This window comes from Lactuca sativa, chromosome 4 (assembly GCF_002870075.4).
Source record: "Lactuca sativa cultivar Salinas chromosome 4, Lsat_Salinas_v11, whole genome shotgun sequence".
Lineage (NCBI taxonomy): Eukaryota > Viridiplantae > Streptophyta > Magnoliopsida > Asterales > Asteraceae > Lactuca > Lactuca sativa.
Window position 1 is genome coordinate 403,285,526 of NC_056626.2, and position 15,119 is coordinate 403,300,644.

The following is a 15,119-nucleotide window of genomic DNA, read 5'->3' on the forward strand; positions in this document are numbered from 1 at the left end:
ACTATCAAATACAAGAATACAAATACATAATAAATATCGCTAACAGCCCCCCGCAATGAGAACAGGAGGGGACTCTCGGAAGTTCAAGATGGACCGAAAATCAAGAAATAACGAGGAAGGTAGACTCTTCATGAATATGTCGATGTATTGAGAAGAAGAGTGTACATGATGCACACAGACATGACCTGTAGTGACCTTGTCTTGAACAAAATGAAGATCAATTTCAATGTGCTTTGTTTATTGATGTGGAACCAGATTGGCAAACATGTATACGGCGCTAACATTATCACAATAAAAAATGGTGGCCTTGTGAGGAGAGTAGTGAAACTCAAGCAAAAGGTTATGTATCCAACATGTCTCAACAACTGCATTAGCGACACCACAATATTCAGCTTTGGCACTCGAACGTGACGTCGTGTTCTGTCGTTTAGAAGACCAAGACAGAAGATTGTGACCCAAGAAAACACAATAGTCAGACGTGGATCGCCTGGTGACTGGGCAGCCTGCCCAGTCAACATCAGAGTAGGCAATGAGATCACGATCCAGAGATGAGAACATTTGAAGACCATGATCAATAGTACCCTTGATATAGCGCAAAATCCGCTTAAGAGCGGTAAAATGAGACTCACGAGGATCATGCATATATAAACAAATCTGTTGAACAACATAAGTAATGTCGGGTCTGGTAAACGTGAGATACTGCAGAGCACCAGCTAAACTGCGATATAAAGTAGGATCCACAACAGGAGGGCCCGATCCATCAAATTTGGCAGACAAATCTACCGGGGTGCTAGCCGCTTTACAATTAAGCATAGAGGCACGATCAATAATCTCGGTTGCATACTTATGTTGAGACAAAAATAGACCTATAGAAGATCGAGTAGCCGAAATACCGAGAAAGTAGTGAAGATCTCCAAGGTCTTTCATTGCAAACTCAACACTTAATAATGAGGTGATATGAGCCAACAGTGGAGTAGAAGTACCAGTGAGAATAATGTCATCCATATATAAAAGAAGATATGCCTTATGAGAGACCTGACTATAGATAAAAAGAGATGAATCACACCTGCTATGAACAAAACCAATACATGAGATAAATAAGGGAAACCGCTGAAACCAGGCATGAAGAGCTTGCTTGAGACCATAGAGAGATCTCTGAAGTAAGCAAACATGAGTAGGCCTGTATGAATCACGAAAACTAGGGGTTGTTGCATATATACTGTCTCATGAAGATGCCCATGAAGAAAAGCAGTCTTGACATCTAGTTGTCGAATAGGCCACTGATGAGTAATGACAATATTGAGAACGATGCGAATAGTGGATGGCTTAACAACAAGACTAAATGTCTCATCACAGTCTATACCGGGTCTCTGACTGCGCCCATTAGCAACCAGATGGGATTTGTATCGAGAAAGAGTGCCATCTACATTAAGCTTTTTCTTAAATAGCCAAATACAATTAATTATATTAGCATGAGGTGGTCACGACACAAGTACCCAAGTTTTGTTTTTGATAAGAGCAGTATATTATTCTGCCAATGCGTTAAGCCAATTAGGATCTTTAAAGGCGTGTAAATAAGTTTTAGGGACAGGAGAAGAGGAATCAACAAGAAGGTTAATTTTTCGATTTGGTTTGAAAATACCAAGTTTCGAACGAGTAAGCATAGGGTGTTGCGACTGACTGTGAGTGACACTAGGAGAAATAGTGGAAGAGTCGGGAGAGACATTCGGAGGACTGTTGGAGAATCCGTTGGGACAAACATGAGATGATGTGGTGGGGGTCAATGAGGATGTATTGGAGTGATTAGGAGTAGATGTAGCCGGGGATGAGGTAGCGGACGAAATTTACGAGGGAAAGATGGTCTCGAGAGGAGATCCACCGTTAGGAGGAGATGGAATAAATAAAGGGTTGGCCGTCTCCATATTTTCTAGAAAAGAATAGGATGGAGAAATATTTGGTGTCATTGATCCAAAAGGAAAAACAGTTTCATCAAAGACTATATGGCGAGAGATAATGACTTGATTTGTGTCAAGATTGAGACAACGATACCCTTTATGATTTGTGGGGTATCCTAGAAAAATGCAAGGTGTAGAACGAGGGGATAGTTTGTGAGAAGTGAGAAGGTTGGGAAAGCAAAGGCATCCAAAAACATACAAATGATCATAGGTAGGATGTCTCTTATAAAGTTTATGAAAGGGTGTGTCATTAGCTATGGTGGTAGATGGGAGAATGTTCAAGAGATGAGTAGCCATGTGAAGAGCTTCTACCCAATAAGTGGGTGGAATTATTGCTTGAAAAAGAAGAGTGTGAACGATGTTATTAATAGTGCGAAGCATACGTTCAACTTTATAGTTTTGTTGAGAGGTATAAGGACATGTAAACCTCATGCGAATACCATTTTGATCAAATAGTTGATGAAATTTTTTGTTATTATATTCACCCCCGTTGTCACATTGGAAGGTTTTGATGTCCGTTGGAATTGTTTTTTAACAAGAGCATAAAAAAGCACAAATTTTGCAAAGGCATCAGATTTGGCACGTAAAGGATACACCTAAACATAATGAGTAAAATCATCAAGAAAAATGACATAATACTTAATACCACTGATGCTTTCAATAGGTGAAGTCCAAACATCGGAATGCACAAGTTCAAAAGGAAACTTTGTAATAGAATTAGATAAACTAAAGGGTAACATAACATGTTTACCCATTTGACAAGCATGACATAAAGTAGTCTCTTTATTAGGAGAGCTAGAAATAAAATTGTTATTGACTAAATGTGTGAACAGATGTTAACCGGGATGACCAAGACGTTAATGCCAAATAGAAGGAGCAATGGAAACAAGAGCTTGAGGAGTTGGAGAGGTGACTGGATAGAGATCTTCGGTGCTGTCACATCGCATGAAAATTTGTTTGGTGCGAAAATCCTTCACAAAAAATCCAAAAGGGTCAAATTCAATAGTGCAAGTATTTTCTCGAATAAATCGACGAACATAAATAAGATTTTTAATGATGGAAGGAGTAATTAGGACATTTTTTAAGAATGAGAGTGCAATATGGATTAGAAAACGGAAGAGTAGTGTGTCTCATTTTAGTTACAGGTATAGAAGTTCTGTCGCCAACAAAAACAAATGAATAACTATTATTATCAAAAACAGTTTTGAGTATACCTGCGTTTGAGTGAAGATGTGAGGATGCGCTGGTATCCATATACCATTCCGATTGCCCCGGGTCATTCAACGTCATAGTATCAAACATTTTCAGGAGAGTAGTGGGTTTGTTATTTTGTTGTTGGGCCGGAATATAAGCGTGAAAAACTTGCTGATTCGTGAAAGGACTAGTGGGCTGTTGAGAAGCAAAAAATTGATGCTGATGGGCAACACCAGATTGGGCTGATTGTTGTTTGAGTCCAGTAAGATTAGGTTGAAAATGAAGGGAAACAGATGGTGGGCTTGGAAGAAATACGACTGGTGGGCTTGGGAGGAGGCTGACCTGTTGATTAGGTTGATGGACTAGAAACCATCCATAAGCCCAAGGCCTAGAAGAGGGAGAATCGCCATTTGCAGGCTGTTGCTGTTGACGATGCCCACCATTGAAATTCCCATTGTTGCTGCTATTAAAATTATGTCGACCACCATACCGACCCCCACCTCGTCCTCCTTGATTATTCCGGCCACCACGGCCTTCCCGGTATCCTCCACAAAAATTATTGTTGGTGTTTGGAGCTTCTATAGTGAGGGAATTTTGGGAAGATGGATGATCCAAGTGAGTAAAGGAAGCTTCACGTTGGTCATCTTGCAACATTTGTTGCTCTTCACATATAAGAACCGATCTGGCATCCCAAAAAGAAGGAAGAAGGTCACGATGTTGTATGTTTATTGCGACATACCTGAATTTGGAGGATAAACCATTCAACATATACGTCACCAGGTTTGTTTCAGGATCTTTTGCATCCATATGTTCCAAGCGATCAACAAGAGACTTGATTTTGTTGCAATAATTAGTGATGTTGGAGTTTCCCAATGTAATATTGCGAAGTTCACGATCAAGCTGAATGACTTTGGTTGATTTGTTGTCCCGGAAAATTTTTTCAAGATTAGTCCACATCTCATATGCAGTAGTTTGCTTTTTGAATATCATGTGAAGGAGAGACGTGGAAAGAGTACCGTATACCGTATATCCAAGATTGGACAATAGAATCCATACGAGTCCAATTGACTTTCACAGCAACCGACTTTGCTGTGGTTTTTTCTTTTTCTTTCTCTGTTTGAGGTTGAGTAGGAGGTTGCAGATGATGATCAACTCCATAACCAATACAGTGTAACTCAAATAATTGGCGCCAAACGTCATAGTTCATCTGGTCAAGATCAAGCACGAAGGGCACTGCATGCTTGATGTTGATAGTAGACGATGGTTTGTCATTGAAGATAGTTCCAGACATGATGAGAAAGAGAGAACAAGAATCAGAGGGGAGAAGGCGACAGGAGGAGAAGCGATAGAAGAAGAAGAACCAGTCGGCTAGGGTTCATAGAAGACAAGAATATAGGAGGAAGGTTCACAGCTCTGATACGAAGTTATTTTTTTAAATTCCTCTCTCCCAATATCATTAAACGAATGGGTATAAATAGTTTACGAGAGAAGAGGCCATAACCAATTGGGCCGTACGCCCGTACCCTAGCAAACTATCGAATACAAGAATACAAATACATAATAAATATCGCTAACATATCCTAGCTACTTATTTAATACCAACATGATAATGGATGTGAGTCGGTGCTTATGATTGTTTGAAAACTTTTGAAGATTTGCAAAGGTCGATATAGCTCTTATTTAGACGATTTTTTTTCTTTATCAATATTGCTTTCAACTTTATACTCTATTATGTATTCTAATATAAAAAATATCTTAATATATGTAAGTCCCCTTTCATAAAATCTTGGGTCCATGCTACTTGCAGAAAATTCACAACTTACATGTTAATTATATTTTTGAAATTCAGGATGTAACAAAATATATATATATATATATATATATATATATATATATATATATATATATATATATATATATATATATATATGATTGTATTTGCCCATACAGTAAGAGTTTAGTAGTTGATTATGAAATTCTACAAAGGTGGTCCAATGTTAAAATCTTAATACATTCAAAGTATCCTCAATAAATAAAAGTTTTTTTTGTCATATGTCATTTTCTTATGAGTTTTGTCACTTGTCATTTTGTGGTATTTTTGAAAGAAATATTATCTACTTGTCAATTTTTGGTTTGTTTTAATTTTTAAAATTAAAGTCATATACTATATATGTAAAATATTAAATATATATATATAATATTAAATTACAATAAATATATTTTTTCCTTTCTTATTTTAAAGTTGTACATTAAAAAATATTAAAAATTTACATTTTAGTGTTTAATTTTTTTTTTTTTAAATCAACCCGTATAATACACGGGTCTCACTCTCACACCTAGTTATTAGTATTTAATCGTCATTGACTTTCTATATTGATATTGGGACGGATTGACGCTAACACTTCAAATGGTTCGTTTATTTTCGTTTATGTTTTGAAACCGCGTGAAAAATGATTTCCATTTTAATATCAGGATAAACATGTTTTTATAAGACATGGACTGTATGATTGTGGCAGCAAACATAATGAGTTTGGCTACTAAGGAATTACATGTGTGTCACATTTATTCCACGTGCTTTGATAGTGAGAATATGCAGTTTGTGGCTATTACTAGGTTTGAGATGGTTACTAATAAAGTCATTATTCCAAAAATTATTAAACGAGGTAGGACCAAAGATGGTCATCTACATAAATATTTTATGGCCCATTTTAAGGTCTTCCACTAGGGGTTGTAAAGTGATTGCAAAGCCCATCCAAATCAGCATGACCCACTCTTCTTCTCCTACTTATATAAATTATATTGGTTCATTATTCAAATTTACTATATTAACTTGTTATTAAATATTACTATATCAATGTTAAATAATGAATATTTATTAATATTTTTTATAAATATACATAGCTTAAAGATATCTATTAATTAATGAATAATTATTATGAATATTATATACATGTTAAGAATATTTATTAATTATAACTATCAAATATTTATAAAATATAAAATAGTTGCTGTCATTAATAATCATTTTTGAAAAATTACTGTCCGTAAAATATAATTAGCCAATGTGATATCAAAAGGCGAATAGAATTAAATATGTATGATCAAACATTTTCAGTTTCGTCAGTCATCATTATTTTATTAAACTTCATTATTGCATAAATCACCGTTAAATTTTATAAACAAATATCTTAAAAGAAAACTAATCTAAGCGGTAAGATTGAAACGAATGGTACAATGATCAAATTTACTTCTAACTTTCGTATTATCTACACCAATTTAAAAGTCAAATATTACAATTTATTATATATATATATATATATATATATATATATATATATATATATATATATATATATATATATATATATATATATGGGTTAGGTTATTTTGTTTTCACTATCTATTGTGTGCATGTATGACTGATTCTGGACCAATCATTTTAGTTATTTTAAAAAAGTAATTAATGCATATTACATGTTGAAGATATAATGAATATTAATTACATCTTTAACATTTAATATGCATTAATTACTTTCTTAAAATAACTAAAATGATTGGTCCAGAATCAATCATACATGCACACAATAGATAGTGAAAACATTTGAACCTAACTCTCTGTGTGTGTGTGTGTCTCTCTCTCTCTCTCTCTCTCTATATATATATATATATATATATATATATATATATATATATATATATATATATATATATATATAGGAATGAGTTCTATGAAAAACAAATAACTAGGGCAACATCTACCGGAACCAATAATCAAATGACACGTGTCCATTTCTTTCTTCACAAGTAATGTATTGTGGAAGTTATTGTGGAAGTGATGTGTTGTCATGTTTTCATTGGTTCAAATATGTGTTGCCCTAATCATTCATTTTCCATATAACTCTTCCCTATATATATATATATATATATATATATATATATATATATATATATATATATATATATATATATATATATATATATATATATACAGGGCCGGCCCTTGGCCAGTTCACAAGGTGCATAAGAACAGGGCCCCAAAAAGTCGGAGGGCCCAATTTTTTTAGCAGCTATGTTACCTATGTTCAACCCAAAACAAAAAATTAGGTTAATATTCTATTTGCCGGCATTTATCAGTCCACGCAAGGAGCGGGAAAAAGCAAGAAATTTGGGGAAACCCAAAAGAACGCTTCGATTTCTTCATCAGATCTTTGCTTAGGCATGTGGCAAGAATTAAATCTGCAATGGTATTGTTTGATTCATATCAGTGATTTTGGAGGGCAATGAGGCAATCAACAATCTTCCTTCTTTCTTTTTTTCTTCACGAAATTCTGAAACAAACTTACAACCTGTCTCAAAAATCAGAAAATCGTTCTTCACTTATTTCTTTTCGAAAATCAGATCTTATGCTTTGTGCCCTGTTACGATTTTCATTTATAATTTCTGGCTTTTTATGTGTTCATTGTATGTTATTATGATTTTGTTTCTAATTTCTGGCTTTTCTTTTCTAATTTTTGGCTCTTTATTTATCATTTGTATGTTGTTATGAATTTGTGTCTGATTTATGGATATCTTTTTTGATATCTTGTTTTTCTCATCTGATTTCTAACTTTTTAATTATGTTTAAGTAGTTACATAAGAGAATTTGAAGATAAGTGTCATGTTTTGATTTTATTTTATTGGATTATATCTTGTTCTTATTTTTGGATTTTTCTCTTGTTTTGTTTTGTGGCATTTTAGTTATGAAGAGGGAAAAGCTTCGATAAGACACACTCACCTGATGTCTTAGATGTGGCTCCACATGTATTTCAATATTTTATTACATTTTTAATCTATTGCATTTTAGCAGTTGTTATTCAGTTGTATACCTAACGTTTTACATATTTGGTTACATTATTTAAGGATGTTGAGGTCGAAGTTCCTTGAAGCATGATATTGTTGAAGTTCTAATTTGTACAAGATATTGGTTGTTTAAAGTTAAATCTATTTGTGTTCATTTACTTGCTGAAAATTAGAATATAGTGTATTAAGTTATTTTGTAAGGCATTATGATTGTTGTTTTTTTATATGAGGACATTATGTTTGTTGTTTTATATATTTGCAATAGAAAATTAAACTTTATAATTGTTTTGCTTAAATTTTGAAATATTTCAAATTTTAAGGCCTATTTTTTTTGTTATCGCACAAGGCCTTCAAAATCTCAGGGCCGGCCCTATATATATATATATATATATATATATATATATATATATATATATATATATATATATATATATATATATATATATATATATATATATATATATATATATATATATATATATATATATATATATATATATATATATATATATATATATACTTCTTGGTTCATATAAAAGTGACCTAGATTATAACCATTAAATTTAATATATTTATGATTCAAACATTCAATGTAGTTTCTATCCTTGTTATTTTTTATTTCCCCTCCATAAAATTGCAAAATTCAAAAAAGGAATGTCATTTATATTCTAGCCAAAATGGTCAAAATCGTTAATTTAAATTAAAAAAAAAAAACAATAAACCGAGACAAAGAAATTAATTAGTTAGTTAGTTAGTTAAATAAACGAGATTAATCCAAAAACTTATCCATTTGTCATTCTTATTTTTATATTTGAATTGACCAACATTAATGAAATATTAAAAAAAAAAATCAAAATCATTTTCTTTTTTGCAACAGAAATCCCTATATATATGTAAAGTGCAAATCATACAAATAAAAATTTAATTTGTAGTATATAACATAAGAAGTTTCCTGTTTCCAACATGATCATCTTCTTTCTCTTTCTCATGTCAATGTGCATCTTCTGGGTCATTAGAGACAGAGGTTCCAAGCTCCGGCCTCCACTGCCTCCGGGCCCAAAACCATTGCCATACATCGGCAGCATAATCACAATGCTTCGAAACAAGCCCACATTCCGATGGATACATAGAATGATGGATGAAATGAACACCAAGATCATATGCATCCGTCTTGGCAACGTACATGTTGTAGCTGTGACTGATCCGAAGATTGCTCGTGAGTTCTTGACGGACAAAGATGGAATCTTCTCTTCGAGGCCTAACTGCATGTCGGGTTTTCTCACAAGCGGTGGTTACTTGACCACCGTTCTTGTTCCAGTGAGTGATCATTGGAAGATGATGAGGAAAATCCTGCACACGGAGATTCTGTCACCGCATAGGCATAAGTGGCTTCAAGACAAACGAGACAGAGAAGCTGATAATCTACTAAGGTACGTAGATAGAATGTGCTCACTCTATTGGGATCAGAGCCATCATTTTATGCATAAAGAAATAAATTATCTCACTCGTCATTTTCTTTGGACTATAATTCTAATCCGTTAAAAAAAAAACTTACCCCACCAGTAATATCTTCCCAGTGATAATTCTTATAGCTAAAAGTTTGCATCTCAATTCTCTTAGGTACATTTACAACCGATGCTATACCAATATTGAGGTCACCGGAGGGATTGTGAACGTACGGACTGTGGTTCAACAATACTCGACCAACGTCATAAGGAATATCATGTTCGGGAGTAGGTATTTTGGCAAAGGGAACACAGATGGTGGACCTGGGGTCGAAGAGATCGAGCATGTTGATTCACTTTTGACAGTTCTTGGTTACCTTTACGCATTTAGTGTATCAGATTACTTCCCGAGGTTGCGTTGGAAAACTGATTTTGATGGGCATGAGACGATCATAAGGAAGGCTATACGCACCTCAAGAAAGTATCAAGATCGTTTGATTGATGAAAGGATTCGAGAATGGAAAGATGGTGTTAGGACAAAAGAAGACGACTTGCTTGATGTTTTCATCAACATTAAAAACCCTCCACTAACCGCAGATCAAATCAAAGCTCAAATCTTTGTAAGATTAACGTGATTTTAGTTTTTTTTATCATCATAAATTTGGATCTTTTTTATGCAATATGGATTAATAACTTTGCTGGTGTTAATTACAGGAACTGATATTAGCAGCATTTGATAATCCAGCGAATGGTATCGAATGGGCAATCGCCGAAATGATAAACCGTCCAATGATCTTCAATAAAGCGGTGCAAGAGCTAGATTCCGTGGTTGGAAAAGATCGACTTGTACAAGAATCCGACATACCAAACCTTAACTATATCAAATCATGTGTGAAGGAAGCTTTTAGGTTGCACCCTGTTGCACCTTTTAACCTCCCTCATGTGTCATCCGGTGACACCGTTGTCGCCGGATACTTTATACCGAAGGGCAGCCACGTGATATTGAGCCGCCTAGGACTAGGGCGGAACTCTGAGGTTTGGGAGGACCCGCTAACATTCAATCCCGATCGTCACATGAACGATGATAAAGAAGTGATACTAACCGACCACAGCCTTAAAATGTTGTCATTTAGCACAGGTCGGCGTGGGTGTTGTGGGGTGTTATTGGGCTCGACCATGGCCATAATGTTGTTGGCTAGGATCCTGCATGGGTTCACATGGGAATTGCCACCAGGAGAACTATATGTTGATTTAAATGAAAACTTACAAGATTTGATGAAGGCTAAGCCATTGTTAGCCTTGGCGAAGCCTCGTTTGTCTCACCATTTATACCCTATATGATGAAAAAGAGTCGAAATTGAAATAGAAATATGGATGGAACCATTACAATCTTTCTGTGCTAAGATTAATTGATTGATTTGAGTTGTCTTTTTTTAACAATGGGGGTAAAAATGTTAACCGAAATATTAATCAAAAGGATTACATCTTCAAAAAGTTATATTGTTAAAAATAACGAAAGCATTTATTTTATAGTAGTTTTTGGAACTATATTTCATAAATTAATTATCATGAAATATAAAATAGACTAAAAGTATTGGAAAATGAACAAAACATATCGTACTAACGTACTTATTGTTAACTTGTTATCGAACTGTTGAAACACTTAAATTTAATATATTTTTTGTTTATTTAAAACTGTTACAAATATATTGGTTAAACAATCAATTAAATAGAAGCGTATTAGCCAAAAACTTGCATTCCATTATACATGTTGTAGATGACTAAAATACAACTACGCAAATTATGACCTAATTCAAACAACAAAAATATGGATATATATGCTGACTACAAAATAATTGGTAAATTACACCTGTCTACAAAATAATTGGGTAAATTACATCAATAGTTCATCGTGCACATGTCATAAAACAAATTTTGTTTTTATTTTAAAAAATTAACTTGGACCCTCTCTCGTTTATTTATAAGTTGCATATGTCATCCCTCGTTAATTTAAATTTGCACGTTCCATCCCTTATAAAACATGAAATGACTCTTTTGCCCTTGTTATTCTACTTTTGATTTATTTTATATTTCTTATAATTATTTTTAATACATAAAATAAATAAATAAACACTATCCTACTCATCTGATCCTAACCACTTTTTCTAAACCATCTTTTCCCCTAAATTATTTGACACATAAACCTAAAAAATCATCACCTCGTCAAATCATCACCACTACCGCACCACTGCCCACCACCGTCAAATCCGTGGAAGGTGCCTCCCCTTGGCTGGATGAGAGTTCCATATGTGTGGTTTTGTACACCCACTCCCCAGGTAATGTGCTGAAGATTTTGCCTTTTGAAGGCCTTTGTTGGTGCTCTTCTTTGGGAAGACTTGCGCGCTATAGGGAATGACATTTTGCTCCTGTTGGTGGTATTTCTTGTGCTCGACTCCTCTATTTTGAGGAACTTTGGTTCACGTTTTCCATCAACCAATGTTTGCTCTATATTCGAAATTGCTCTTGTGCGGGGCTTGGCACGGGTGTCGATTATCGGCTAGACAGGTGCATTCGCCTGTGGGCGAGCAGTTCTTCGCTGTGTATTTAGCACCCCGTATTTTGGCTGAGCACTCCTTGAATTAGAGTTGGTTTCTTCCTATGGAGGAGGGGTTGTGAGCCGACTAAACATGTCTCTCCGTATCTTCCTTGATTCTAGGGTCGGCACTCGTGCTTCAGCAGATTTCCAGTGGGAGGTCTTTATCTTTTGGTGACTGTCGTTTTGATGCAATTGGGCTTATTGCTTTGCTTCTCATTGAGCATCACACCTCTTGGCTAGCTTAGTCATTATTATTGTGGTTGATCCATCACTTGTGTTGAATTTGATGAAATCGTGGATGGTAAATGGAATTGCTTGCAACTGAAAAAGCACAGGGCGTCCTAAGAGAATGTTGTGTTCAGTCGGGCAGTTGACAACCGAGAAATTGAGCACCCTTGTTATCTCCTTTGCCCTGTCATGGCTGACCAGAGTGAATGGGAGTCTGACTGTTCCCGTTGGCCAGATGCGATGACCAGTGAGACCAACTAGCGGGCCCTAGAGTGGTGGTTGGAGGTACTCTTTCCATTCGATGGGCAGTTGGCTAAGGCAGTGCTCGTAGATCATGTTGACTCGGGTCATTCATCGAGAATGCTATGTTGAGGACATTTTGGTGGTATGGCCTTGTATCGAGATATCTGCTTTGGTGGTTGGTGCATGGGTGAGGCCCGGTGACGTTGAGTATCTGTAACAACCCAAGACCAAGTATAACTTATAAACCCTTGTTTTATTGTAATTGACAAGTTTGGCCCTTCATTTGAGAAAATGTGGTAGCTGAGTACGCGGGGCGTACGCGTGTGTATGCTCAACGTACTCATGTGCGTTATTTGGATGCGGAAGCCACCTAGTACGTTGGGCGTACCAGAGGGTACGTTGGCGTACTAGGATCATAGTGAAAACCCTAGTTGTGGGTGTGTCCCTATTTAAGGAACATGATAGCCTCATTTCTGGCCACCATTTCCAACCCTCAACTGTGACATCCCCAAAATCTCAGCCAGAAAAGATCGATTTTCATTTATGCTTTTAAAATAATTTCAGAGTAAATCCTTTTGATTGGAAAGAGTTGTGGAATTTGTTCCCAAAAACAAAACGTGATAAAACAATGTTTACCAAAGCATTTCATAAAAGAAATGTATTTTCATTATATAATCAAAACTCGGGATGTCATGTTCCGATACAGACCATAAAACATAAACGATAACATTACAAGTCATTCAACAAATATATACATATACAGACTTGTAAACAAAACAACTTGATGGTTCATCCATCTTATGCCCTTGCGCCACTTCCTGTAATACAAATAAAAATGAGTGGGTCAGGCTTGGGAGCCTGGTGAGCATATAGGGTTTTCAACCCACAATAAATAATTATATTTAATTCCACCAACCAACAATAACCCAATTACCCATTCTCGTTATTCTCACTTTATATCCCTAAAACAACTAACATAAGGGACCTAGTCTAAGAATATTTCATCGGGGCGACAACACATGCTTCGGGGGTTCCTCAGCAATATAAGTCAAATAAGGCAACCATGAGGGGGATGGAGTACAGCGAATGAACACCCAAGTTCATTAACACCTACAGGTGGCGAACCTGCTAGCGTTCCACAGGACTGTCTAGAAAAGTCTGTGGTCGTCATCTAAACTCCGCTAGATGATTGAATCAAAACAACAACGAGGCCTCTCATCTGTTTATTACACACCAACTATCTACCCATGTTCTACCCAACATATTAGTAGATAAAAATATACATTTTTATACATAGTTTAAAAACCTGTATAGCATGCTTTAATCAATACATATTCCACGTAACAGATGAGGCACACACACATAACACATATTTCATAGAGAATAAATCATATCTACGAGATAGAAGAAAGTGAATACACATTCACACACATAACCATAAAATTATACACATAACACGTATTTCGTATAAAATACTTCATAATTATGCATTAGAAGAAAGTAACCACACACTCACGCATATAAACAACAATATACTTAATACACTCAAACCATACTTGTATTATTATCGTGTTTATGAAAGGTAGTATACACTCACTTGATCAGAAGATGATCGGACAGCACTACGGCTTATAGAAGTAGTATTTTTCGGTAGATCTAGAAGATCTCCACAAAAATCGAACTTCTCGCGGGCAGAGCTTCGGCTCGGGAATCTTACTTCTCGGGATCTTCAGGACCTCGGGACTTGCTTCGGGGCTCGGGAATGATACGGGGCTTCGGGGTACTTCTGGCACGCAAAACGATGCAAAACGAGAGAGAGAGAAGAGACAAAAAGAGCAAATGAGCCGGCTGCCATCGCATCCTATTTATGGGAGGCTGGAGCCTCGGAGTACACTGGGCGTACTGCCTTACGCGGGGCGTAGGCCTCCAAATGCGTCACTGGATGCGTCATCCGAAGAACTCGAGTGCGAGGTGCGTCATGCTTCGCGGTACGCTGGGCGTACTTTGAATCAGATCGGTGACTCCTTCGGATATACATCCAAATTAAAGATTAAATTTAAATACAAATTATTTAATAAACTTCGGAAATTCATATCTTCTTCATACGAACTCCGTTTTTGACGTTCTTTATATCCACGCGTATGTGAGACTACGCTTTACAACTTTCATTTAGACTCCGTCTGCTAATTTTGAATTTATTTTTAGTAGGCCGGGGTAGAAAAACTTCGTTATAAATTCATAACTTCTTCGTTTGACGTCCGTTCTCGCCTAACTTTTCATCTCCTTGATACCAACAACGAGATCTTCGATTCTCGTTTAGATTGATTCGACTAAAAACCGCTCGATCTCAAAGCGAGTATTTCGGGCTGCATACCGCTAAGTCGAAACTTCAGAAAATCATAACTTCCTCTTACGAAGTCAGATTTGGGCGTTCTTTATATATTCGGAAACCTCGTTTCAACTACTACAACATTATCCAAAGATATCAAGTTTATTTTACACTTAAATTTTGACGCTCATTTTATTCTTAATTAATCAAATCACATAATTAAGCAATTAAGCACAAAACACATAATACTCAAATAATATACTTCTATTATTTCAAAACGGGTTACAAAG

At 35.5% G+C, this 15,119-nt stretch overlaps 2 protein-coding genes across 2 annotated transcripts; one reads left to right on the plus strand and one right to left on the minus strand.

Moving 5' to 3' along the window:
• Positions 1 to 237: 237 nt before the first annotated feature.
• On the minus strand, positions 238 to 4,106 carry LOC111920481 (uncharacterized). Its single transcript, XM_023916055.1, has 4 exons — positions 3,099 to 4,106; positions 2,396 to 2,551; positions 1,171 to 1,439; positions 238 to 1,066 (listed from the first exon to the last, which is right to left on the minus strand). Exons 1-4 carry the CDS (start codon positions 4,104 to 4,106, stop codon positions 238 to 240), a joined length of 2,262 nt encoding a protein of 753 aa, XP_023771823.1.
• Positions 4,107 to 8,927: 4,821 nt separating this feature from the next.
• Positions 8,928 to 10,863, plus strand: LOC111920509 (valine N-monooxygenase 1). Its single transcript, XM_023916088.2, has 3 exons — positions 8,928 to 9,418; positions 9,609 to 10,053; positions 10,148 to 10,863. Exons 1-3 carry the CDS (start codon positions 8,952 to 8,954, stop codon positions 10,772 to 10,774), a joined length of 1,539 nt encoding a protein of 512 aa, XP_023771856.1. The 5' UTR covers positions 8,928 to 8,951; the 3' UTR covers positions 10,775 to 10,863.
• Positions 10,864 to 15,119: the final 4,256 nt, after the last annotated feature.

What these genes read in the sequence shown, in the direction of transcription:
- LOC111920509 (XM_023916088.2), top strand. Translation starts at nt 8,952, where the DNA reads ATGATCATCTTCTTTCTCTTTCTCATGTCAATGTGCATCTTCTGGGTC. An exon ending in GAAGCTGATAATCTACTAAG is followed by an intron (nt 9,419 to 9,608) that starts GTACGTAGATAG and finishes CAATTCTCTTAG; the next exon opens with GTACATTTACAACCGATGCT. An exon ending in AAATCAAAGCTCAAATCTTT is followed by an intron (nt 10,054 to 10,147) that starts GTAAGATTAACG and finishes TGTTAATTACAG; the next exon opens with GAACTGATATTAGCAGCATT.
- LOC111920481 (XM_023916055.1), bottom strand. Translation starts at nt 4,106, where the DNA reads ATGTGGACTAATCTTGAAAAAATTTTCCGGGACAACAAATCAACCAAA. An exon ending in TCAACTATTTGATCAAAATG is followed by an intron (nt 1,440 to 2,395) that starts GTATTCGCATGA and finishes TGGCTATTTAAG; the next exon opens with AAAAAGCTTAATGTAGATGG. An exon ending in ATTCATACAGGCCTACTCAT is followed by an intron (nt 1,067 to 1,170) that starts GTTTGCTTACTT and finishes TGTTCATAGCAG; the next exon opens with GTGTGATTCATCTCTTTTTA.